Raw genomic sequence first — 26,724 nt, forward strand, 5'->3', positions numbered from 1 at the left:
TTGCTTCATATTTAATGTTTGTGTAAGTGCTTTGGGTTCGTTATGCGCTGTCTGAACATGTGCTCATTTCCATGGCTCATTGCAAGGGCAGACAGTCCGATGATACTCTTTAGAATCATTCCCATGGGGAGGGAACAAAGAAGCCTATAAAATAGAAATGCACACGTAAAAAGCATTGAAGAAAGTGCCAGTGTATTGATTTTGGCCATGGTTTGTGCTCTACCACCTGGTTACTGTGTTTGCAGGAGCGCCTTTGCAGACGAGGAAGAACCTGGCCAGGGCTCAATCCAACATCCAAAGCCAGAGGCCATATTTCTTCGCTCTTAAGATAATTTGGGTTCAAATTATAGTCGCTTTACACACTCTCTGCCTCAAAAGCCCCAAGACTGTTTTGTTATGCTCGCCTAAACATGCCTTTCAAAGAGCTAGTTCTGTAAATACAACTTTATTATAATCCTCTCCTTTGCTTTTAAAAATGGATAACCACTTCCATTTATATGGTCCAACTTTTTCCCTTAATTTAAAACTTTTTTCTTGGATTAAGTTTGATGCCTTGAAACAGTAAGGACTCAAGCATACAGGACTGCATGTTAGTGGTGAGGGAAGTAACTGCACCTCCGCCTGTGCTGGGTGGATCAACACGGAGTGTGGACGAACACAGGGATGTGTGGGTTTCTCACTAGCTGAGGGTGTTTTTAAATGTTGTATTTTGATGTTTGTTATTTTCGGAATATTCTACATTAGACCTTTGATTTATTCTTTGATGCATTCATTTGAATAATATTTTTAATCTCCAACCAGTTAGGTTTTTAATTTACACTTTTGTCACTGATTTTAGGTGTACAATGTTGTGTACACTACTGCCCAGTGTATGCTATGTTTGTAGACATTCTTTGCACACATAACAATGTGACATACTATATTTTTGCGAAGTAAAAAGTTCATTATATAGTTATTAACTCAACTCTGCAGTTATATTAGTGAAATACGTTGTGAAATTTATTTTTTGCCTACTAGAGCTCTTACAGGTTAATCTTGTCTTAGAGATTTTCATAGAATTTTCATCTACCACCCATGCCTTTAAATTTCAACTTTTTTTATTTTAGCATTTTAATGCAATTTCATGCATTATAGGGACAAGCTATCGCTTACTATGAATTGCACCTTATGTAAAGATCTTTTATCACATTTGCTTTGCTGCATCCATCAGTGAGAATTTGTATTATCAGTCACTAAAGCTCACAAAGTTAGTAAGCTTTGTGACCAGATGACTTGGGCAGGAAAGGGGAAGTCTCTGTGTGGAGGGAGTGAAGAAACTGCTAGCCTTATTACCTAGACCTTGAGGGATTGTTTTATTTTAGTTTTTCTGCATTTCTCAGTATTTCATGTGATATCTTTCTTTTTATTCCAGTTTGCCAAGGCACGAGTAACAAACTCACGCAGTTGGGCACTTTTGAAGATCATTTTCTCAGCCTCCAGAGGATGTTCAATAACTGTGAGGTGGTCCTTGGGAATTTGGAAATTACCTATGTGCAGAGGAATTACGATCTTTCCTTCTTAAAGGTTGGTGACTTTGATTTTCCTACAGAAATAAAATTGGAGAAAATCTAAGTGGAGAAAGCCCTGGGCAGAATTCCACTTGAAGTGTGTTTATTTTTGCTGTGGCAATGACAAGTCTTACAGAGCTCCAAATGAGAGTTTTAAGAGAAAGCCATTTTACCAGCTAGTGTCAAGTAATAGCTAGAAAAGAATATCAAAGAGAAACAGGCTAATCTGGAGTTCCACTGTCATCATAGACGCAGATGTTTATCCCTGACCATTGCCTCAGTCATGGTGTGTTGCCATACTAGCTCTTAAAAACTCTTTTTAAAAGCCCTGCTTTGCACCATTTGCCTGTTTCCTTAGTGTAAATACTCCTACCAGAGCTGATTTCAAGCTACCAAGAGTTTCACCCAGCTGGTCACAGAATTATTACTTCACAATAGGTGCTAATGACCCCATAGGAGCCAGCTCTGAAGGCTTCAGAGTTTCATTGAACTTTGGATGAGATTTACTTCGCCTTCTGTTTTTCTTTTTCCTTTCCTTTTTAAATAAGAAATAATGCAAGACAGATACAAAGTAATTCTTTTTAATTTCCATTTTCACTGGAGAGTGTTGAACCCCATGCGGCATGAGAGCACGGTGTTCCAGAACAATGCTTACTGCTCGTTATCACAGGCGTCAAAGGCTAACGTGCAGGGATTGTTGCAAATCGTGGAAATGCTTCCTCCTGTGTCCATGACTGCAGTCATCTACCTGTTTTACATTTGTTGAGCACTCGTGGGCGTTAGGGTTCAACTGAGTGTCCTAGGGCTCCCTGGACCCATTTTAGACCTTGAGTTCTTGAGTCCTCAAAAGAGAAATCACACATTTATGTTTTCTCTTCTTAGACCATCCAGGAGGTGGCTGGTTATGTCCTCATCGCCCTCAACACTGTGGAGCGGATTCCTTTGGAAAACCTGCAGATCATCAGAGGAAACATGTACTATGAAAATTCCTATGCCTTAGCAGTCTTATCTAACTATGATGCAAATAAAACCGGACTAAAGGAGCTGCCCATGAGAAACTTACAGGGTGAGAGGCTGGGATGCCAAGGCTGGGGGTTTATAAATGCAGAGAGCAGTTCCGATGGCTCCCAGTGAGCTTGTCACTCAACTCTACCTTGGAGAAGACTTTTATTTTTATCCAGTACATATGCACTGAGTGCCAGCTGTGTGTAAGATACTGCAGGGGAAGTTACTGAGAAGATGGCAGATACTGGAATGGGAAGATTTAAGCGGGGTACCAGTGTTTCCATGGACATGAAAAAATACGGAGAGATAGTAAGAAATTGTAAAGATTCTGAGTAAAAGAGAGTATGACCAGACAAGCTGGGCAGGAATCGTGAATCTATGTGCATAGGCAGTGAATAAACTGCCATTCTTTTTACCTGGACCTCAAGGATAAAAGACATACATGCAGTAAAAATCAACTCACATTTAGGACAGTTTCGAGAGTCACACTGCTACACAGAAAACCATGTGTAAGTTAAGGACAGAGAATGAGGTGTTCTAGAACTTTGAATTTTTGTGAGTAGGACACATGAGGCTCCTGTGAGAGGAAACAATGAAGGATGATAGAAGAGAGGGAAGTTGATTTTTAAAAACTGGAGACAGCAGTGATTGTGCCTCACTGGGCAGTAGGTTTGGGGCCAGGAATGTTAAATCGGTGACTTCATTTAACACTCACAACCTTTCTTCAAAGTAGGCATTGTACAAATGCTCCTTGACTTACGATGGGATCCTATCTGGCTGGACCCTGCCAAGGGTGAAGGCGTCATTAGGTCAGATTTCAGGGCTAATTGAATGTGTACTGCCTTCACACCACGGCAAAGTCGAAAATCTATGTTAAATCATGGTAAGCCAGGGACTGGCTGTGCTCTGCCATTTCACAAATAAATAAATGGCAGTCAAGTAACTCCCTTGAGGCCCCCAGCTAGTGAATGGAGGAGCCAGCTATGGCCACCAATCTCTGCCCCAGGGTTCTCAACACCCCTCCTGTGCCATGCAGTTCTGACAGGGAGGCAGTGCTGGTAGGAAAAGGGTGTGATGAAAGGGGTGCCCAGCAGAGGGAGTCATATCGGAAGTGACAGGAGCCCAACAGGGGTGCAGCTCTGGGACCCAAGCCAGCACCTCCAGGTGTGGGTCCTCGGTTCACCACCTATAAAATTGTGTGATTCCCCCACACCCCTGCTGCTCAGAGCAGCCGCGCACCTGCTTGTGCTGTGCCTGCTTCCTGTGAGATGGCCTGGTACACAGGTTCCTACAGTGCACCTCACAGGCTGTCTCAGAGGGAGGCAGCCTGTGCGGGTGCCTGGACCTCAGAGCCAGACCCTCTGGGTTCCTGCCTGGCCCCATCCCTCAGCAGCCAGAAGGCTCCGAAGCACATTCTCCAATCCCTCCGTGTCTCTGTTTCCTCATCTTCAAAAATGTGGATGGCATAGCTGCTAAAAAATGGTGACGTACTTCCTAGGTGGTGCAGAAAATTAAGTGACTGTAGGAAAAGGTCTCAGCAGCTCCTTCCACTTCCTCGGTATAATTGCTTTTTAAATCAAGGCTGGGATTGTATAGATACAGATTAGTTAATGTGATATCATTAATAGCTAACCTAATGCCTGCTGTAGGGTGAGTCTCTGTTACACCTGGGTGCCTGCCTCCTCCGCTAAGCCACCCGGAAGCGGCTCCTGCAGCCTCCCTCACCTGTGCTGGCCCTCCTCTGGCAGTCACTGCCTAGGGTGTGCTGAAGGCCCTCTCTGACTCTCTCTGTGTGCTCTCCCCACCCCACCCCCTGCTCTCTCTCAGTTCCTTGATCTGTTGTCCAAGCTGCCACAGCAGCCTGGACAGCCCTGTTGGTGTTTCCAGCCCTGTCCTCTCCTGAGTTCCATCCACCTGTGCATGGCTTTCTCATGAGTGTTTTCACGGATGGTTCTGCTGTCGTCTCCAACCTGATAAACAAAGCACCACGATTCAGCCCTCATGACCCCAGGCTTCCTCCCTCGGTTCCTTGCTTCTGCACATCCACTGAAGAAGCCGTTCACCTGTTCCACTGTTTCCCTGCACTGCGTCTCCTGTCTGCAGGAAGCCTTCAGCCCTCACTTCCACACTCCTCTAAGATGTGTGCACAGCTCTTTTTCCTAGCAGCCTCCAGGGGTGAATCCCTCCTTTCCCACATTGGTACTCTGTACACACACACACACACACACACACACACACACACAAACCCATTCCCTGCCTGGGGCGCTGGGCGTTGCTTCATGTATCAAAGGTCGATTTTCTCTCTGTTAAAATCACAGATGGTCATTGCACCATTGTGAGAATGAATGAAGATAGTGCTTATAAATCAGCCAGCGAGGTACCCAGCCTCGCTGTGTGTCAGGGTCTCCCTGGGCATAAGGTGGTTAGAGTGTGTGACATATCTGTCCCCAAGCCTGTCAGCTCCCAGATCGAAGCCAGTGGGTCTAATTCATCCTTGCAGCACCCACGGCACTTGCACAGGGTTTTGTACACATATGTCGTTCTGTCAATGTTCATGTTTAATGTCATCGATGGAACACTCCCACTTTGTAAAGGCTTGAATGTGTTTATCCCTGACCTTTCCACATCTTCTTGGTTCTTACTTGGAAACAGCTGTACAGTTTCAACGCCCTGTGCATCCCTGGAGTCTGTCTCTGTCATACATTCAGATTCTTCTTGCTTCGTGTCACTCTCACACCCTTTTCTCTAATGAAAAGCTCCGCCTGGGCATGCAAGGTGGAGGCTGACCCCTCACCTGGCATCCGGCATCCAGGACTGTAGTGCTCGGGACCTGCCTCCCTGCCCTGCCTACCCCCTACATCATGTGACCATTCCAGTCCAACCGATCAGTCCCTCAGGACCCCCAGCTTACCACATGCGTATCATTTATGCTGTGACCACTGACTAAACTATTCTCTTCCTTCTTCCCCATATTTCTAAATTTCTAATCATTGCTCAAAGCCCAATTCAGAGAAAACCCTAGCTTCTCCATGGCACTATCATTAACAATTTTATCTGGCTGTCCCCCAAGAAGTTCACTGGGCTAATCACAGGACTCTTGTTTGCACCGTGGCATCTCTTTAGCAGAACATAAATGTGAAGAGCACGTACATCCTTCATGGGAATTTAAAGGAGCTGGAAAGGGTGCTCACAGCAGTTCCATTCTCCCACAGAAATCCTGCATGGCGCCGTGCGGTTCAGCAACAACCCTGCCCTGTGCAACGTGGAGAGCATCCAGTGGCGGGACATAGTCAGCAGCGACTTTCTCAGCAACATGTCGATGGACTTCCAGAACCACCTGGGCAGCTGTAAGTATCACATGCACACTATCTCTGCCTCTAGTTCCTATGCGGGGGAGCTCTACAGCACTGGGGTGGGGGAGAGAAGCCATGTTTAGTAAGTCACATTAATCAGAAACAAAAAGTAAGCAAAATATCTGACCACTAGAAGAGCATGTATTTACCACAGATGTAGACATGTTTTTTTTGTGGCGGGTGGCAGCCCAGCTGGTTGGCAGTGCAGGCCACCTGAGGCAGATCCCCTGCAGGGACAGCACTTGTGTCCCGAGAAGAGCTGCTGTTCACAGGGCGGGCAGCACCAGGGCCTCTCCCAGCCTGTCCTGCTGAGACTGGCCAGACTCCTGCATGCTGCTGAGTCTCCAGAGGCTCCCCGGCCCTCCTGAAGCACCAGGGCTGAATCCACCCCCAGCTGAGGGCGTGAACACTGCCACATGGAGTCACACACACAGCTGGGCACTGCCCATGGGGAGGAAGTCTGTCCATGTTTCCTTGAATGCTGGTGGCCTGGTCCCTGTCCCATTCACCAGTGAGGCAGCCTGTGGGGAAGCCTGTCAGGAAATCAGGGGCAGGTCAGGGTGGCGCCCTGGCTGAGGCCAGCGCTGATGGGGAACTCTGAGACGCAAGCTCACACTCACCCAGCTCCCCTGGGCTTTGCCTATTCCTGATCGCCCGGCCTTCTGTTCTTTAGAATAAGAAGTGATCACCATTTCCTGCTTCTCTGTTTCTCCACAACTGTGCAGTGGATGCCTGTTTATTTTCTGCCCTCAAAAAAAAAAAAACAAAAACAAAAACAAAAAGAGAGAGAGAGATCTGACATGAATCTTCAAAATCATCAACTAGAGGACTTTAGATTTTTGCATATTTGTTTTATTTTTTATTTTATGGATAGATTGTGATGAAATGCCCATAATACAAGATTTTCCATCTTAACCGTTGTAAGTTATAATGTCAGTGGCATTACACATCCACATTGGTGTGTGGCCATCACCACTGTCCACACACAGAACTCTTTCATCTTGCAAAGCTGAAACTCTACCCATTAGACAGTAACTCCCTGCTCTCCCTTCCTTCCCAACCTCTGGCCCTGGCAGGCAATAGTCCACTTGATGTCTCTGTGAATTTGACTGCTCTGGGGCTCTCATACAGGTGGAATCATGTAGTACCTGTCCTTTTGTGTCTGGCTTATTTCACCTAGCAAAATGTCCCGAAGTTTCATCCATGTTGTAGCATGTGTTAAGAATGTCCTTCCTCTTCATGGCCGAATAACATTCCATTGTATGTTGACACTACATTTTGTTCATCCATTCACCCATCTACAGACACTGGAGTTGTTTCCATCTTTTGACTGTTTGAATAATGCTGCTGTGAACATGAGTATTGAGGCTCTTTGTTTTATAGATATATTACTCCACCAGATACCCATCCCGATACTTACTATGTTTGCAAGAAACTGAAAACTTTATTTTACATTGCAACATTTCGTATTATGAGATCAAGGTTAGCATTTCTTCAGCTGTCTGGTGGACAATGGGGAGGTTAAATTGTGCACATTTTTTTTAATGAACATGGAACAGTTATGGGGCCAGTGTTTGCCATGGATCAGGTCAGGCAGCCCACAATAGCAGGCCTCCATGTTCTGTACAACAACTGTGGGAAAGACCCACAAAGAAAGTGCTGGAAAGGGGAATGATGAGTGGGCTTGTGCAGTAAAAAGACTCAAATACTACAGGGCTTTGAACTATAGGCCAATATAGCATTGCTTTAAGAATAAACATAAAAATAAGACAAATAAGAATAAGCCTAGCAAAATTAAAAGTCCATAAAGAGCTGACATTTCAAGCCAATAAGGGAATAATTCATTGTTCAATAAGTTGTCTGGAATGACTTAACTATTAGGGGTAAAAATATCAAAGTGAGAGAACTATAAAGGGTTTTTTAAAAAGAACTAGGTATGTTGGGTTAGTCGCATTGGAGAGTGCAAATTCAACATCGACCTGATACCTGAAATTCCCTTCTTCCCATCTAGAGGCAAGTTGGGACTGCTGCCAGGCTCCTGCGGTAAACAAAGCCCGTCTCTTGACTGGTGCTTTATGGCTACACATTCCTGCTCAGGACGGGTCTCATTTAGTCTTCACCAAAAAAAAAAAAAATCTCATGAGATGATTTAAGTGTTTTGTGGACAAGATGTCTAAGATTCAGAAAAATTTCACAGTGTGCCCAGCTTTTATGTTTATGTTGAAGTTGGGCACTAGAAGTTAGAATGAATGAGTTTACTTGAAAGAAAATTAAAATAAATCCATCACCTACTCCATGTAATATAAATTCCAAATGCATATTAAATACGCATAATATTTAAAACATATGTAAGTGCCGGAAGGAAACATAAAGTAAAGATGAATATTTTATAATATCAAGTTGAAGAAAAGCCAAAATCTGACATCATAAAAGAAAACTTTCATGTAAAATATGTTAATGGCTACCAGGAAAATATTGTGCAATGTCTGATTGCCATGAAGAGGGTTAATGTCCTTGCTATATCACTCCCTGAAGTCATCTTTAAAAGACTAAGAAAGAGATGAATCTCTTAATAAAAACCTGACCCAGAACATGAGCAGCCTCTCCTTCTCCCTCTCTCTCTTTCTCTCTCTCTTTCTGTCACACACACACACACACACACACACACACACAAAGATGGCCAAGAAATAAAGAAATATGTTCTTTCTAATGTAGTAAAAAGGTCAAAATAAAATAAGAAAGCATCACATCTTCCTTTGTGAAGTATTTGGGTTCCTTTTGCTTTTAAACACCTGGGTCAGCTGGGGTGTGGAGAAACAGAAATTCTCATGTTCTGCTTGTGGGCATGTATGTTAATAAAACCAAGCTTGGCAATATGCCTGCAATATGTATCTAAAGCTTCAAAGTATGTATAGCTTTGACCAATGAATATCACACTTAGGAATAAGAGAAAAAGAAATAATAATGAAAGTGAAAATCATAAGAGATGTACAAACATATTCTTATACAAGAATCCTTGCAGCCTTACTTCTAATAAATTTTCTGAACAAATTATATATCTAAAAATAACAGATTGGTTGAATAAATTATGCTGCAGCAATGCTATTGATAATCATGTTAGAAGCATATTTAAAGGCATGGAAAAATTGTCATGTTTTATCTGGGTTTTTAAGGTTATAACACAATGTATAGTGGGATTCCAATTCCTGTATATACATAGACTTATATGTCTATATTGATTAACTCTGGATGAGTCTCATGCCTTCTTTTTGCTTTCTTCTATTATCCATATTTTATACGATGTGCCTGCATTTCTTTTTTGTAACAGATGGTCAATACTAGAATCATAAACAGATCTTAAGTTTGTTTGTTGGCAAACGTTTCCCCTGTTAGGAAAAGATGCATTTTTCTTTTAAACATTTCTCTCTTACACAACGATTACGTGCTTATAATAGAAATTTGAAAATTATATGTGAGTACAGGGTAAAAAGTAGAAAGAATGGGATTGCATGCTGCAGACCTAGCTGCTTTTAGCATGCCTTTGTATGACCTTGCTTTCTCTAGACCTCTGTCGCAGTCTCTCTGCCTCCCTCCTCACAACGTCCATCCCCCGCTGTCACTATCATGATGCCAGCCTCCCCAGCCTTCATGACTCTAAGGAGCACCAGTGCGGCATTAGCGCCCTTCGCCCTGGTGGTATCCTGGCTTCACAGTCACATGGGAGATCGATCGTCAGCTTTTCTGTTTGAAATCTAAATTCTTCCTGACTGCAGGGGACCTCGGGACCCATGAACTCCTCTAGTTTACTATGCCTTCACAGTAAAAGATATCTGCATGACTGGACTCTTTAACAAATTTGGTGGTTAACCTGCTCTTTCTATATAGATATAGCACTTCAACCTTCAGACTTCTCAATACTGATAAAAAGAAAACACGACAGATGAGAGGAAAACCTTTGCAGCTATAATTTGTAATCAACTAATTATAAAAACTGCAAAAATTGACCAGATAGCTAAGATTTTACACAGTCATTAAAGTGATCTGCACTGTTAACATTTCACCCTCTGTGCACCATTCTGTGCTTCTCTCTGGTTTGGAGTCTAGAAGGTTTTATTTACAGGCCATGACTTAACAATCTCAGAATGGCTGACACATGCAGTCACTCAAGACTGGACACAGCAAGGAAGCAGTGGGTCCATGCCAAAGGCTCAGCCAGACGAGACACTCTAGCTGTGGCAGGAGATGCCAGGGAATGCTCCATGCCTAAGCAGATTGTAAACAAGGAACCTCAAATTCATGAAAAATTCTCGCTTACGTGGCCTGTATCAGTAATTACTCTCTGCCTCAGTTTCCACAGCTGACATGTAAATAAAAGCAGTTCACGGTTCATCTTCTTATCAGGGTCTCTTAAGTGATTCTACAAACCAGTCAGCCAAACAATCAGAGAATAAGTTGAAAAGATTGTCTTCATTAATTGAACGTGCTTAACTCAGGCCTGGGAAAGGGCGCCATCAGTTTCTCATCATTCCTTCCCTTTCACTGAGATATGCATCTATTACTTTTACATTTCAGGCCAAAAGTGTGATCCAAGCTGTCCCAATGGGAGCTGCTGGGGTGCAGGAGAGGAGAACTGCCAGAAACGTAAGTCAGTGAACAGCCTCAGACCCACATGTGACTGCCCCTCTCTTCCTTCACTTACTTAGGTGATTGGATTTGTTTTCCCTTTGAAGACTCCGGAGAGTTATTTTATTACAGGGCCAGATGTGAACTGGTAGGTGAAGGACAGTCTTGCAAATCTCACCCCATGTGGTTAATCCAGGGTGGGCTATTTTGGGTGCTTCAGCCTGTCACAAATAAGTGAACACCAGCAGGTGCCGGGCACGATGGTTCTCGCCTATAATCCCAGCACTTTGGGAGGCCAAGGTGGGCGGATCACGAGGTCAGGAGATTGAGATCATCCTGGTTAACACGGTGAAACCCCATCTCTACTAAAAATACAAAAAATTAGCCGGGCGTGGTGGCGGGCGCCTGTAGTCCCAGCTACTTGGGAGGCTGAGGCAGGAGAATGGCGTGAACCTGGGAGGCGGAGCTTGCAGTGAGCCGAAATCGCACCACTGCAGTCCAGCCTGGGCAACAGAGCGAGACTCCGTCTCAAAACAACAACAACAACAACAATAAGTGAACATCAGCAGGTACCCCAGCCCTGTCCTCTGAACACTGCACACTTTCCTGGGAATGGAAGACTTGTCCCTGTTGACAGCAGTCACCAGCTTTCTTGTTTCCTTTCCCTCCCTGGCTTTCTTTGGTATCCACCTACACAGAAGCCTGAGCACTGTTTCTCATGGGGACTTTTCCATGTGGACCGTGCTTTGTGATGGACGGGGCCATTCTCCCGGGTATGGCTGTCTGGCTCAGCCTCTCAGTGGCCAAGGAACCTGTGGACATGAGCTCAAAAACGGACCCTATGTCCTTAAGCTGAATTGTGGGGTGGCTGTTAGACCCTTCTAAACACTACTTCCCAGCAGGTATTTTTGTTCTTTGTATGTGCTTCCTGCATCGCCCAAGATGTATCTAATTATTTAGCAGGTCTCAAAGTCTAGACTTGATCTGATCAGCTCTCTTAAGTGATTAAAAATAAATCAGGAGAAAAAAGAGGCAATCAGAAAAGGGCACGGTTTGACTTAGCTTGAGTGTGATTTCACTGGAAGCAAATGTGTCTTCACTTTTTCGTGAAAAAGTCTTCAAGCACCCTGCGACGTCCCTGGGAAATGATCCTACCCTCACTCTTCAGCTCACGGGGGACCTTTGCTCTTTTTCAGTGACCAAAATCATCTGTGCCCAGCAGTGCTCCGGGCGCTGCCGCGGCAAGTCCCCCAGTGACTGCTGCCACAACCAGTGTGCCGCGGGCTGCACGGGACCCCGGGAGAGCGACTGCCTGGTAAGGTGCCCCTCTGGCAGCCTCCCTGGAGCAGGCTGTGGCTGCACTCTCTCCACCCACACCACGACAGAGGACCTCCTGTGGGGGAGCTGTCAATTAGTATTTGTAGTAACAGACAGGATATTGCCCTCTGCCTGGTGACAAAGTATCTTTAGTATCCTGCCTCCACCACTCACTGAGACCTTGGGAAAATGATAGGACCTCTATACCTCCATTTCCTCACCTGACAATGATGCATAACAAAGTCTCTCCCAGTTGAAGGCTTAAATGATGCGATGCCTGTGATGTCCAGCATTAGGAACTGGGCAGAGAACAAGCACTAAATACTACATGCAAGTATTTGCATGAATGTGCCTTGTTGCCAGCAGCACACTCTCTTTATTGTTTGACATCGGCTATACGTCTAGAGACTTGACACTGTGAGGTCCCTAAGATACCTGTGGAGAGCCGCACAGGTCTTGTTGACTGGGGCTGCATCAGGGCCTCCTGACACGGATCCCTCGGCTCCTCCACCACTGCTCAGGCACCTCCTGAGCTGCACCCTGCCCTCAAGGGGTCCTGAAATACTCACTCTCACCCCATTACTGCAGAAAGTGCCAGCAGAAGCCTTGCTGCCCCAGCGGGCTCTGGGCAGCACTGGAGGGTGCAGGTCAAAAGTGTCTTGGAAGTCCTGGAGACGCCAAGGCTGGTGGATGTGACTGCTGGAGTGGGAGCTGGTGTGACAAAGCCCTCCCTAAGACTAAATCCAGATCTCTCTGTGGTTTCAGGGAAGATTCCTAAATTCCAGAGGCTGGACCCAGACCCAGGAATTGTGACTTGGTTGGCCTGGGCTGTTCCTAATGTGAGCCCCAGGGAGAAGACTGTGAAGATGTAGGGTTGATCCTAGGGAGAGCCCCCGCTGCATTGGGTCTGGCCCCTTTACAGGGCATCGTTCTAGCAAGGCTTTCTGCCATTCAGCAATACATTATAAAATGTACCCTCAACTGTACTTTATAAGGGAAGCCTAGTGTAATCTGAATTTAAATATAATTTCACTCCATAGTCACCGCTATAATATGTGAACTCCATCTTCTGTATGTTAGTAAAGAGATGTATTTTGGCCGGGCGCGGTGGCTCAAGCCTGTAATCCCAGCACTTTGGGAGGCCGAGACGGGCGGATCACGAGGTCAGTAGATTGAGACCATCCTAGCTAACACGGTGAAACCCCGTCTCTACTAAAAAATACAAAAAACTAGCCGGGCGAGGTGGCAGGCGCCTGTAGTCCCAGCTACTTGGGAGGCTGAGGCAGGAGAATGGCGTAAACCCGGGAGGCGGAGCTTGCAGTGAGCTGAGATCTGGCCACTGCACTCTAGCCTGGGTGACAGAACGAGACTCCGTCTCAAAAAAAAAAGAGATGTATTTTTATCATAATCCATAAATTATGATAGGTGGGACAGTGCACCTAAGAAAAAAATGGACTTTTTAGAGAAGGGTCTTTCTGACTCTGCAGAGGGCACCAGCTCAGTTTCCCCCACTAGTTGAACACTGAGCTGTGAATGAAGATGGTAACTTGGGCTTTCTGACAGGAGTCAACAAAGTGCTGCGCTTCCTCCGTGTGTGGCGCCAAGTGTCCTTACGTCACTTGCCCAGCGTGTCCTTTCTCCTCCACAGGTCTGCCGCAAATTCCGAGATGAAGCCACGTGCAAGGACACCTGCCCCCCACTCATGCTCTACAACCCCACCACGTACCAGATGGATGTGAACCCCGAGGGCAAATACAGCTTTGGTGCCACCTGCGTGAAGAAGTGTCCCCGTGAGTCCTCCTCTGTGGGCCCTCTGACTGATCAGGCATCCTTGTCCCGCTCTGTCTCCTGCTGAGCCCTGGAGTATCCCATCTTGGAGAGTCTTTGGGTGGATGTGTTTGCCTCACTAGGGGGAGGCAACCCTGTGCCCATCCAGTCGCAGAGGCGAGGGGCTGCCTTGCTCCCGAGGAGCGGGCAGGTGGTGGCCATCTCCACCCACGGGGGCTGCTCAGTGCACAGGGCAGAACTTGGGACCAGGCCACCTCACAGGAGAAACACCTGCTGCTCAGCCCTCACCACTCATCCAGCATCCCCAGCCGAGGGTATTCAGTTGTCTGCTGGGCACAAAGCCGTGGGCATGTCACTATTTAGTGCTTGTGCCAAGCAGGTATTTAATAAACTAAAATCAGAGAGTCTATCAGAAGACCTGCCTTCTTGAGTGATTAAAATTCTAGTGAAAGTTATGCCTCTTAGGAGTATTGCAGAGGTTTTCTCTTTGTTTTTATTTTGTTTTGTTTTAATGGTTTGGGTTTGAGTTTTGCTTGTTTGTACTTACATTTGTACTGGTGACTCCAGAGTCTAGGGAAATTGTGACATAAAATACTTCCTGATAGAGAAAGCAAAACTTTGTCTAATGAAAGAGTTTTAGAAGCCAGTATTGATCTCTAGAAGGGGAGATTAACTGAGAAAAAAAATTGAAAGAAAAATTATGAGGGGTAGATTTTACCCTGCCAGATTTGTGTAGTGAAAAATATTACACTCTGTATGGGGAAAAAAAATACAAAATAATAAGCCATTATAAGGTAAATGACAAACAAAGCTAAAGAAAAATGTGCCACAGTGATGACACAGATATAGTCTTTGAGAAAGGATTTAATAGAGCTTTAAAATCTATAGGAAAATACTTCGAGCCTGAGATACCGAGAGCAGATGGTTCACAGAAGAATCACTAAGGTCCTATAAATACTTTTGAGGATCTTCTTGGGGAACTTAAAACAGGAAGAGGCCAGGCACAGTAGCCCATTGGCTCATGCCTGTAATCCCAGCACTTTGATAGACCAAGGGGGCTGGATTGCCTGAGGTCAGGAGTTTAGGACCAGCCTGGCCAACAGGGTGAAACCTCGTCTCTACTAAAAATACAAAAATTAGCTGAGCGTGGTGGTGCACACCTGTAATCACAGCTGCTCAGGAGGCTGAGGCAGGAGAATCACTTGAACCCAGGAGGCAGATGTTGCAGTGAGCTGAGATCACACCACTGCCCTCCAGCCTGAGTGACAGAGCAAGACTCCATCTCAAACAAACAAAAAAGGAACACATAGAGCTCCTAAAAATAACACAGAAGTCAGCTATCAACACAAATGAATTACTTTAAAGGTGGGAGCAGATGGGTGGAGAGGGCTGAGGTGCCTGCTGGGACACAGAACAGCTGGCCCCTCAAGGGACCCAGGGCCAAGTCAGGAAGGGCCATGGAGAGCAAAGCTGGCATCAGCCGCAAGAATAAAATGCAGCCTCACCTATAGCTGCTTCAGTGGAAGAGTGCTCTTTTTAGGTTTACGCATTTTTAATGAGCATTCCAGCTTTAACCATAAGCCCTGAGGACAGATCCTACAAGGAAGAACATGAGCTCACAGAGGTGCTTTAACCTAGTGAGCAACGCCATGCTTTTTCCCTGGCACCTGTTTCCTGCCCTGATGAAACACCTATATTATCCACATTGTGGCCTAGAATTTATTAAACTATTGAACAGAATTCCTTTTCTATTTGCAACCTTTCATTCTTTGTCCTTAAAGTAAATAAAGCCAAAGGAGGATGGAGCCTTTCCATCAGTCCTCGAGAGGAGGACCTGGACTGTCTGTGTGAGGCCCGAGCACCTGGCGCCACCGTCGTCACCTTCCTTTCATGCTCTCTTCCCCAGGTAATTATGTGGTGACAGATCACGGCTCGTGCGTCCGAGCCTGCGGGGCCGACAGCTATGAGATGGAGGAAGACGGCGTCCGCAAGTGTAAGAAGTGCGAAGGGCCTTGCCGCAAAGGTAGGAAGCCCACTGGTGTGCGGATGAGGCTTGTTCTCAGCTGCTGAGGCTGGGCTTTCATGCCACCTCCAAATGAATACATCTTCTTCTTCTCGTTAAAAAACAACTATAAATATCATTTCTTTAAAACAGAAGATAAAGCTGCAAAGCCAGGTTAGGCAATGGGAAGGCACTGAAGGTTGTGATAGGGTGGGGGGCTCTGATGAGAACAGTGCACAGAGCCAGCCCCTCAGCAGCTGCCAGATGCCCAGCCCTGGGGAGAATCCAGGGAAGGCAGAGCTGGAAGCAGTCCAGCTCCACGCAGCACATGGGAAATAATGAGGAGAATGCAAGGTCCGTGTGGGTGACAGTGATGGCATCTCCTACACCACCGTAGCCCCAAAGTGTGCTATAGGTCCTCGTGTCCCCCTCCCCCCGACACCCTCCCCAGCCGCATCAGTGTTTGTTGAGTGAATGAAGGATGATGTGGCAGTGGCAGTTCCCGCAACTGGAATTCCTTCCTGCTTCCCTCTGCCTGTGGATCCCTAGCTATTCTTAATTCACCAAATGTGAACTGAATACACGTCTCTCTTATCTCTGCAGTGTGTAACGGAATAGGTATTGGTGAATTTAAAGACACACTCTCCATAAATGCTACAAATATTAAACACTTCAAAAACTGCACCTCCATCAGTGGCGATCTCCACATCCTGCCGGTGGCATTTAGGGGGTGAGTCACAGGTTCAGTTACTTGTATAGAGAAAAACAAAGTCTGCCTTTTTAACTGGTAGAGACTGGTGATCAATAATCACCTGTTGTTTGTTTCAGTGACTCCTTCACACACACTCCGCCTCTGGATCCACAGGAACTGGATATTCTGAAAACCGTAAAGGAAATCACAGGTTTGAGCTGAATTATTGCATGAATATAAATGGGAAATCAGTGTTTTAGAGCGAGAACTTTTCGACATATTTCCTTCTCCCTTGAAATAAAAACATTTCTTCCGAAATTTTACCATTAATGGCTAATGTTTTGATACTTTTCAAAAGTGCAATTTCCCCTGCAGGCAAAAGGGGACACGTTAAGCCCAGGCTTGGGTCATTCGCTGCCCATGTGAACACGCTTTCTCCCTCCTACCCGGCCTCAGCCAGCTGCCTTGGTGGGCCATAACCCCTGGGCATAGAGGGAGAGGACAGGGGTAGGTGAGGGGCAGCCCGGGCCTCAGGCTTTTGAAACTGGATGCCAGAGCCCTGTGGGGCCACGGGCAAGCCTCGGGTCCATGACTGCCGCCTGAGCTCCGCTTCCTTCCTCTCTAAAATGGGAAAATTAGACCTATATAACACGACTGTTTTAGGGTTGGAATCAAATAAGGAAAATCTGTAAAGCTCCTTGTATGTGATCCATAATTGGCAGATAATCGCAGCAGGAGCCTCTTCCGGGTAATCAGATACGCCGCACAGCAGGGGTCCCAGAGCCACAGCCAGAGGGGCGGCGGGAGACATGCGGAATCGCTGGGGGAGGCGGGAGGCAGCTGTGAACTCTGGCTGGCCTGCATCCGCCCATTCGCATGTACACTCAGAGAAGATGATAACGAAAAAGAACGCAAGTCCAATTTTCCCACTCACTGTTCCTATAATACAAAGTCCTTGAGAGTCTAGAGTAATGTCTCACACAAAAAAGAAACTCCTGTGTGGTATGTGTCTGAGTCTCTTCTGCCTTACAGGGTTTTTGCTGATTCAGGCTTGGCCTGAAAACAGGACGGACCTCCATGCTTTTGAGAACCTAGAAATCATACGCGGCAGGACCAAGCAACAGTAAGTTGACCACAGCCAAAGCCTGGTAGATTACATGTTGCCTTTTTAGTTGGAAATTAGGCTTAACAGGAGAGTTGCTAAGATAGGGCACAGAGCTCCTGTATCTCTCTCCGGCATTCCCGAATGCTATCTCACATGAGCAGGCACAAGGATCAAGACTGAACAACCACTGGCACAGCCTGTCCGCTAAACCACAGACTTCTCAGCGTTCGCCAATGCTTCTGCTTCTGTGTCCACTCCAGATCCCACATTGCACTTAGTTGTCAGATCTTTTCAGTCCATTCTAACCTGTAATAGCTCCTATGTCTTTCCTTGTCTTTCATGGCCTTGACCCTTATAAAACGTGTTGTTTAGGTACTTTGCAGACTGTCTAACCATTTCAGTTCGGCTGGTGTTTTCTCAGGATGCAGTTGAGGTTATGCACATCTTATCACAGGGACCAGATAGACTTTTTAGCACCACTCTTTAAGAATTTCCACATTTTCAGCTTTGACAGTGGAATAGACCTGCAGGTGCTCACACACAAGCATCTTCAATATGGTAATGGTAATCATCAGTTTAGTGGTGTGGAGGAGGAGATGGGAATCTCTTAGTGAAACCTGCCTTGGAAGCAGCCTCCTTATGAGAACTGCTGCCCCTGCTTGACTCCTAAAGCACTAGATAATACTGTGCAACATTAAAGGGAATAAGAGTGCATGAAATATGCATTGCCTCCCATAAACTCCCTTGGCTCTGAATCTCTGATACTAAATATGTGGCTACCGTTGCTTCCCAGAAAAGCCTTTTTGCTCTGAATTCTCTGGAATACCTTCTTTGCCTGAGATTCTTATAAAAACAAGAGATTTAGAGCAATTTTCTTGGATGGCTGGTATGAGCCAGTTGGCTTAGCTGTAGGGATTTAAACAAGATAAGGGTTACTTACTTCTCACATTTAATGAGAAGTCTGGTGATTCCAGCTTCTACTGAGGCAGGGTGGCCACAGGTTCCAGGTCATGACTCACTGAAGCTCCAGGCCTGCCCTGCAAGGAACATCTGGCTCTTCCCTGGTTTCTGGCCTCCCTGGGCATATGTGGGGGAGAATTCCTAATGATATTGGTTACAGGCTCCTGTGCAAGACCACTCATCAGTGTAGGAGAAAGGAAAAAGATGGGGGAAAGAAGAGCAGCAGGGAGAGGAGAAGTCTCCGGATGATACTCTAACCCCCTGCCATCCAACATCTGAACATCAGTCTTTTCATTCAGTGCTCTCAGCTGGCCCAGTCCCCCCCAGCCTGGGGTCAGATGAGAGCTTCCTGCAAATGCAGATCTCTTTCCTGTGGCTCCTTCTCAATTACAGACAGCTCCTCCACAAGGTGCACTCTGGCCTTTTACTCCCTCCCCAAACCAGCCCAGCCCTCCCAGCCTGCATCATCGTGGTCCTGCAGGGGCTAGAGGTTCTCACACCTATCATGGTCCAGGAGGGGCTAGTGGTTCTCACACCCATCGTGGTCCAGGAGAGGCTAGTGGTTCTCACACCCATCGTGGTCCAGGAGGGGCTAGTGGTTCTCACACCCACTGTGGTCCGGTGGGGCTAGTGGTCCTCATACCCATCGTGGTCCAGTGGGGCTGATGGTTCTCATACCCATCGTGGCCCGGCAGGGGCTTAGTGGTTCTTATACCCATCGTGGTCCAGGAGGAGCTAGTGGTTCTCACACCCATCGTGGTCCACTGGGGCTGGTGGTTCTCATACCCATCGTGGTCCGGCAGGGGCTTAGTGGTTCTTAAACCCATTGTGATTCAGCAGGGGCTAGTGATTCTCACACCCATCATGGTCTGGCTGGGGCTAGTGGTTCTCATACCCATCATGGTCCAGGAGGGGCTAGTGGTTCTCACACCCATCGTGGTCCTTCAGGGCCTAGTGGTTCTCACACCCATCGTGGTCCTTCAGGGGCTAGTGGTTCTCATGTCCAACGTGTGCCTTCCTGCTCCTCCAGGTGACTGAAGACATCCCCCCTTCAGTCTGAATGACTTCCATCCAGTCATCTGATATACACATTGGACCACCCAATAGCGTCCTAGCATCATATTGGATGGTGAAGAAAATGCCACAGTTCCTGCTCTCAGGACCTCACAACCTTGGGCATAGCTTTTTGGAGGAAGGCCCGGCTTCCCAGGCATCCTTCCCAGACCTGTTCAGAGGCCCCTGCTCCTTGCTTCCATGTTGCCCACACTCACTGTGCTCTTCACACCGACTCAAAATTATCTGCTTACAGGGTTGTGTCACCACCAGATCAAGGGTCCTTGAGAGGAGGAAACATATTTAACCTACACAGAATTTAGGACAGAGAACATCAAGTGTTTGTTCAATAAATATATGAATGGATAGAGGGACAGGTTGGGTGGTGGACAGAAGGACAAACCCACACTTTTGAAGTGTATTTGGCTGTTTGAGAGGCTTTTTTAGAATATGTTCTCAATTTCCAGGCAAAATGAAAATGGAGAAAATATAATGACATTAAGGCATTTTATTCATCCTCCCCATCTGCCACTGGGGTTAAAGATACTAAATAAATAAGGAACTAGCTTTTGCCTGCAGGAACTTGAAAAACACCTGCAGTTTTCAAAAGTTGCAGTATGTGCCTCTTTGACTTACATACTGACTTACAGCATGACTTACCGTCATTGGAAAGCAGTTTGTAGCCAATCAAAGGTGGTCTGGAAAAACAAAGTTTTCAGGGATACATTGTTTTTATAATTTTCACCACATGATTTTTCTTCTTTCCAATGTAGTGGTCAGTTTTCTCTTGCGGTCGTCAGCCTGAACATAACATCCTTGGGATTACGCTCCCTCAAGGAGATAAGCGATGGAGATGTGATAATTTCAGGAAACAAAAATTTGTGCTATGCAAATACAATAAACTGGAAAAAACTGTTTGGGACCTCCAGTCAGAAAACCAAAATTATAAGCAACAGAGGTGAAAACAGCTGCAGTAAGTCACTGCTTTCTCTTTTGTTTATGGAATTGGTTCTAATGGGTCCTTTATTTTTATTTAGAATATTGAAGGGCTATTCCCATTTAAAATCCTTTTTTCAGTTCCTTAAGAAGCAAATTAAAATCTTAAGATTCCTAATTGTGAAATTACCATGTGAACTCCATTAAAACTTTTTCCAGATCATTATCATTCAATAGGATGAATTTACCCTGAGGTTTAGGCTACCAATTATTTGTAATTTAAGTAACTAAATTTAGTATTAGTTATATTACCTTTTAGCTGTAGGTCACTCTCTGCTCATTTCAGCCTGTAAAGATTGCAGCTACACACACACACACACACAGGAATGGAATGAACACTTTACATCAACACTTCCTGTTCTTACTCTAGAGCTTTTGAAGCTGGCAAGAGCCTGGCCTGTGCTGGGCTTTGGCCATGGGCAGCGTCAGCTTTGAGTCAGGTGCTGGTCTGCCCTCCCTAGTTTCGAGGCCCCTGTCAATTCCCTTCATCTCTTTAGGTTTTGGCTTCCTCATCCATAAAATGGAGATATGAATGATTCCCACGCCATAGCGCTTTGAGAGAATTCAGTGAAATTCTGTGTGTAAAACCCTTCCATGGTGCCTAGCACATAGCACACAGCCAATGGCCCAATGGCCCCTATCGGCTGTGGGATTTGTCATCAGAACATCACCAGCTCTGCTCCAGGCTGCCCTGGGCACCATCAAAACACACCCTGTGCCCAGCAGCACCTGCCCCTCTGCACGCCTGGCCCCTTCAGCAGGGGTGGTGGCTGTGGGAGCACAGAAAACAAGGAGTCCCGTCTGGTTTAATTGATGCCATTGCCAAAGGGGAGGACTCATGGCACCCCCTCTCGGGTGCCAGAGCGCCTGGCTCCCACCAGGAGGAAGACCTGTCCTCCACTGTCAGGCACATTTCAGTCTTCCCAGCAGCCAGCACAACTGTTTTGTCCTTCCAGTCACTATTGGCCTCTGGGAAGCCCAGTCTGTGTCCTCCTCCTTCAGGGATGCCCAGCATGTCTGTGCCACCCAAAGTCACGGAGCACAGGACTCCTCCTGGGAAGGTGCCATCTCCTCTGGCCCCTCGGGTCCCTGCTCCGTCACTGACTGCTGTGACCCACTCTGTCTCCACAGAGGCCACAGGCCAGGTCTGCCATGCCTTGTGCTCCCCCGAGGGCTGCTGGGGCCCGGAGCCCAGGGACTGCGTCTCCTGCCAGAATGTCAGCCGAGGCAGAGAATGTGTGGACAAGTGCAACATCCTGGAGGGGTAGGAGGTTATTTCTTTAATCCCCTGGCTTTGATCAAAAATAAGGCTCCAGGTTGTTGTTATAGCTTTACAGGCATTCTGTTTGATTATTTTCCTTTTATTCTTTGCCCTTGACTTTTGGAGGTTTGGGGGTTTTCTGTGGGGAGATGGGAATTTGTTTGACTGCTTTATTTTTTGGCAAAGTTAATCACAATAGGAAATAAGCAAGTATTATTACCTAATTTAATCCAATAATTTATAGAATCTCTTTTCCTGGAAGTATCTTAAATTTGTCTAAGCTACAAAAAGTTCCTAAGACAAATGAGACAGTCATCAATGGTTCATCTGGCCAACACCATGGCCATTTGGGCTTTTCTTTGCAGTGCCCGATTCCTGGTGTGTGAAAATAAATTAACACAAATTATATTGCCAAGTTAATATCTGTTTTATGTGCCCCCAGCATGTGTTGAACATCAAACAGTACCAGGAGCTTTAAATATACCCACGGACAAAGAAATAATTCATAGTGATGCTTGTTGAATTTAGTTGCAATCAATAAAAGGTGCAGTTCGTGGATGCTCTGAGGATCTTGATATTGACATAAGGCTTTGAACGACAAATGAGGACAAAAAATAAATAGGAAAGTAAAACTGAAGGATAGAGGCCAAGGCCATGTTTTAGAAGATTTAAAGAAAAAGGGGAATTTGGTGAGCACCATAGGAATTACAGAAGGCTGTAGGAAATCTTCCTTTTTTACTCCCTGGGCATGGACCACAGCTTGGATCCAGAAATATTTAGGACAGGATAAGAGGACCAAGTTCAATTCTATAGGAATTCTTTAGCTGATAGGCTCAGAACAAATCACATAATCAGTAGTGCTGCTTCAACTTCAAGTAAGGAATATTAATGCAATCCTTACGGCTACAAATGGACAGTGGTCTCCTGTTTTCAGTTTTCAAGTGTTTCTTAAGAGGCAAGGTGATGAAAATACCCATGTGGGGAGCCCCATGTCCTTCCATTAGTGTAGAAAAGCCTGGTGTCCAGCAGCACCTGCTCCCTCTGCAAGCCTAGCCCCCTTCAGCAAGGGCAGTGACCCGGAGAAGAAGCACAGAAGCCCCAACCCTGTATCATATTTTGTTTAATTGGTGCCACTGTCCAAAGGGGAGGACGAAAGGCACACACATTTTTGTTGCTGTATTTTGAGACAGAGTCTCACTCCATCACCCAGGCTAGAGTGCAATGATGTGATCTCAACTCACTGCAACCTCTGCCCCTTGGTTCAGGTGATTCTCCTGACTCAGCCTCCCAAGTAGCTGGAATTAGAGATGTGCACCACCACGCCCAGCTCATTTTTCATAACTTTAATAGAGACAGGGTTTCACCACATTGGCCAGGCTGGTCTCAAACTCCTGACTTCAAGTGATCTGCCTGCCTCGGCCTCCCAGAGTGTTGGGATTATAGGCATAAGCCACTGCGCCTGGCCAAGGCACATGCTTTTGAGAATAAACACTCCTTGTTCACTGCTGGAGGATAGAACTATGCTTGACTACCAGGCAGAGTCCAATCTTCCTGACAAACAGCCACACGCCTACTCTGTCTTTTCAATCAAACATCAGCTTCTTGCTTAACATTGATCTGTACATCTTGAGGGATGTCAAAATATTACAAGCTAAGTTTTGCACACCTGTGTTCCACACTCACCATTTTTAATAATAACCATTGAGCAAGTTCATTCTCCCTCCTTCCTTTTTCTGTCACATAACCTAAAATTATCATTTTTCCAGCTTAATTTCAATAACCATGAATCTGGTATTAGAGGCAGGGTACACCTCTTCAGGATTGTCTTTTCTTTTATCATTTGACTTGCTTACCCAATGTGCAAAAACTATGCTGTAGAAAATGCAGAAAAGATATCTTGATTATGAATGAAGCTCCTGTGTTTACTCAGAGAGAAGATGACCCAGGATTCAGTTAACAAAATCAGCTGATTGTATTACTGTATAGTCCTGGAGTTCCAACTCCTTGACCATTACCTGAAGTTATTTGGAATTTCAGAGAGGTGATTTGTGTTCCTGCAACAATGTATCAGGGGAGGGCTGACAGGTTTCCTCTTCCTCCTCTCAGCGAGCCAAGGGAGTTTGTGGAGAACTCTGAGTGCATACAGTGCCACCCAGAATGCCTGCCCCAGGTCATGAACATCACCTGCACGGGACGGGTAAGAGCCCCTTGCTGCTATCCACATCCACTTCATGGGAAGGGCCTTCACAGAAGCCGAATGGTGACGATGGCCCAGGGCATCCAATGTGGGCAGGACAGCCATCAGAGCCACTTCCCAGAGGAGACTGCAGGCTCTGACAGTGCTGTCCAGGAAGAGTGTCTGTGACATTAGCACACACCCGCCTGCAATGAACATTCACTCTTTCTGCTGACACCCCAACCTTATCTAAGCTTATCACATCCTCACATTTAACAGCGGCTGTTTTTACCTGGTTTCCCCCATCCCTGACCTAGTCAGCATTGCTTTATCACTTTCATCAAATGTCCTCAAATTTTTAACATTACTTTATAATTAATTGAAGAAGTTTTAAAGAAATTCCTAGCAAAACTTTTTAAGCTGCACAGTCTTTACAATAATCTTGTAAAGAATATGAGTGAGAATCCATGCCCCTCTCACGCAAAATGTCCTGATGTTGTTAATTATCAATGTTATTATATAGGGAACTCTGCTTGTATGTGAGCTTAAACAGCCAGTTGTAAATCTACTAACTGAAAACATTTTTTAGACATTCTCTAAATTGGGCAGAAGATGACAGGACCGGGTTTTGAGGGATAGGCTGCCAGCATGACTGGTTACAAAGTAAAGGCTTGGTTTATAGGTTTACATGGTGTGGGTTAAATTTCCGTCATTAAAATAATTGGCCATATTGACGTAGTCATCTAGTTGTGTTGGCTCTGGGCACATGCAGCCTTTGAGTGGACAAAACCGACATTAGAGAACTTAGCCAAGGGGAAAGCCTTTCCCTGCTGGTGTTATTTCTGCTACTTCTGAAGTGTGGGGCACACAACCTGAGCAATGCTTTTGTTTGAGTCCCAATGCTTTTATTTGAGTTTTGCAAGGTTATTCCAACTTTTGCAAACAGAATCAAAGGTAGCATATGACTCAGTCCTTGATATGCCAACCACTGCACAGAGACTTGCCACCTTCCTGTCACTGGAGAAACACCCATGTGGGTTTTCTTAAATTTGCCTCCCTCTGAACTTCCCTTTAGCTTCAAATATAATATGCAAGAAAGACTGTCTCACCATAAATACACATATGGGCCAATGAAGATGGTTTTACCAAGGGAAGATGCCCACAATGTGTTAAGCAGAATGCAATAATGTAGAGAATATCATTTCGTTCATGCTGGTGTATATTATATGCATTCAAAAACAGGGAGAATTTCTGCTAAGCAACTGACAGTGACCTTATCAAGCAAGTGCAATCAGAGAAGAAGTCGTTTTCTTCTTTAAGAATTTTTCTATCATTTGGCTTTCCCCACTCACACACACTAAATATTTTAAGTAAAAAGTTACTTCCATTTTGAAAGAGAAAAGAAAGAGACATGCATGAACATTTTTCTCCACCTCGGTGCAGGGACCAGACAACTGTATCCAGTGTGCCCACTACATTGACGGCCCCCACTGCGTCAAGACCTGCCCAGCAGGAGTCATGGGAGAAAACAACACCCTGGTCTGGAAGTACGCAGACGCCGGCCACGTGTGCCACCTGTGCCATCCAAACTGCACCTACGGGTGAGTGGAAAGTGCAGGATAACAGAACATTTCCTCTCGCAAATTCAGAGATCGAAAATGTCTCCAAAGTTTTCAGGCAACAAATTGCAGAGGTTTGTATTTGAGTCAGTTACTTAAGGTGTTTTTGCCCCCACAACCATGGCAGTAGCAACATGATTGCGGGCAGGCCTCGGTGCAGTGGGAATGACTCTGCCGTGCACCGTGTCTCCGGCTGGGCCTGTGTTGTTCTTTGCTGCACATTGCAACAGGAGGGTAGGGGGACAAAAAGAGCACAGGTCCTGGCAGCTGCCACCTCGGCCTGTCTCCAGGGGCTTTTGCATCTCTCTCCAGATTTCTAAGGTTAGCATGGGGATTAACTGTTTTGCAATGAATAAAAGGTAACATTGCCTGGAATGTTGCTTAAAGACACTTTTTAAAAGCTAGTTGGTTGTTAAGTTGTTGCTACTTGAATTAAAACTACTTTAACTGGACCAGAAGCAGTGGCTCACGCCTGTAATCCCATTACTTTGGGAGGCCAAGGCAGGCAGATCACTTGAAGTCAGGAGCTCAAGACCTGTCTGGCCAACATGGTGAAACTCCATCTCTACTAAGAATACAAAAATTAGACAGGCGTGGTGGCAGGCACCTGTAGTCCCAGCTACTCAGGAGGCTGAAGCAGGACAATCGCTTGAACCCAGGAAGCGGAGGTTGCAGTGAGCCAAGATCTCACTGCTGCACTCCAGCCTGAGCACCAAGAGCAAAACTCTGTCCCAAAAAAACAAAAGCCAAAAAACTACTTTGATTGGAATTAGCAGAAGCACTCTGATTGTGTGTATCTAATTTACTGGAATAGTAAAGCTGTCAATCAAACTGGGTCATACTCAACAATCAGAAAGAGAAGTTCAGCTGTCATGTAGTAGTTCACACTTACTTCTGTTTCTCAGAATCCTCAGCCTTGTTTGGAAATGTTATTCATTCTTTCTCTGAATCCATCTGTATGAGTTGTATGACCTTGGGCAAGGGTCTTACCTTCTCTGTGCCTCACTTTCTTTTCTGTAAATTGGGATAATGATGCTGCATAGCTAACAGGATGTTTGTGACCATGAGTTAAGATACATGATATACTTAAAATGGTGCCTGGAAAATGGTGAATACTGAGTCAATGATAGCATTGTTGATGGTGATGATGGTGATGAGGAGGTGGGAGTCACAATGGTGGCGGTGATGAGGGTGGTGATGGTTATGAGGAGGTGAGAGTCACAGTGGT

At 45.7% G+C, this 26,724-nt stretch overlaps 1 protein-coding gene across 5 annotated transcripts in view; it reads left to right on the forward strand.

Moving 5' to 3' along the window:
• EGFR (epidermal growth factor receptor) overlaps positions 1 to 26,724 on the forward strand; it is a 192,024-nt gene that overhangs the window by 122,611 nt on the left and 42,689 nt on the right. For 3 of the 5 annotated variants that reach the window (XM_023232039.3, XM_023232043.2, XM_023232041.2), the window contains exons 2-15: positions 1,412 to 1,563; positions 2,430 to 2,613; positions 5,765 to 5,899; positions 10,478 to 10,546; positions 11,725 to 11,843; positions 13,494 to 13,635; positions 15,540 to 15,656; positions 16,239 to 16,365; positions 16,464 to 16,537; positions 17,359 to 17,449; positions 20,218 to 20,417; positions 21,572 to 21,704; positions 23,808 to 23,898; positions 25,321 to 25,478. In XM_023232039.3, coding sequence (XP_023087807.1) covers positions 1,412 to 1,563; positions 2,430 to 2,613; positions 5,765 to 5,899; positions 10,478 to 10,546; positions 11,725 to 11,843; positions 13,494 to 13,635; positions 15,540 to 15,656; positions 16,239 to 16,365; positions 16,464 to 16,537; positions 17,359 to 17,449; positions 20,218 to 20,417; positions 21,572 to 21,704; positions 23,808 to 23,898; positions 25,321 to 25,478 — 1,792 coding nt within the window. The remainder of the gene's footprint in view (positions 1 to 1,411; positions 1,564 to 2,429; positions 2,614 to 5,764; positions 5,900 to 10,477; positions 10,547 to 11,724; positions 11,844 to 13,493; positions 13,636 to 15,539; positions 15,657 to 16,238; positions 16,366 to 16,463; positions 16,538 to 17,358; positions 17,450 to 20,217; positions 20,418 to 21,571; positions 21,705 to 23,807; positions 23,899 to 25,320; positions 25,479 to 26,724) is intronic. The other 2 variants (XM_023232040.1, XM_023232042.2) reach the window with 2 other exon arrangements.

Source organism: Piliocolobus tephrosceles, chromosome 8, assembly GCF_002776525.5.
Source record: "Piliocolobus tephrosceles isolate RC106 chromosome 8, ASM277652v3, whole genome shotgun sequence".
NCBI classification, from domain to species: Eukaryota; Metazoa; Chordata; class Mammalia; order Primates; family Cercopithecidae; genus Piliocolobus; species Piliocolobus tephrosceles.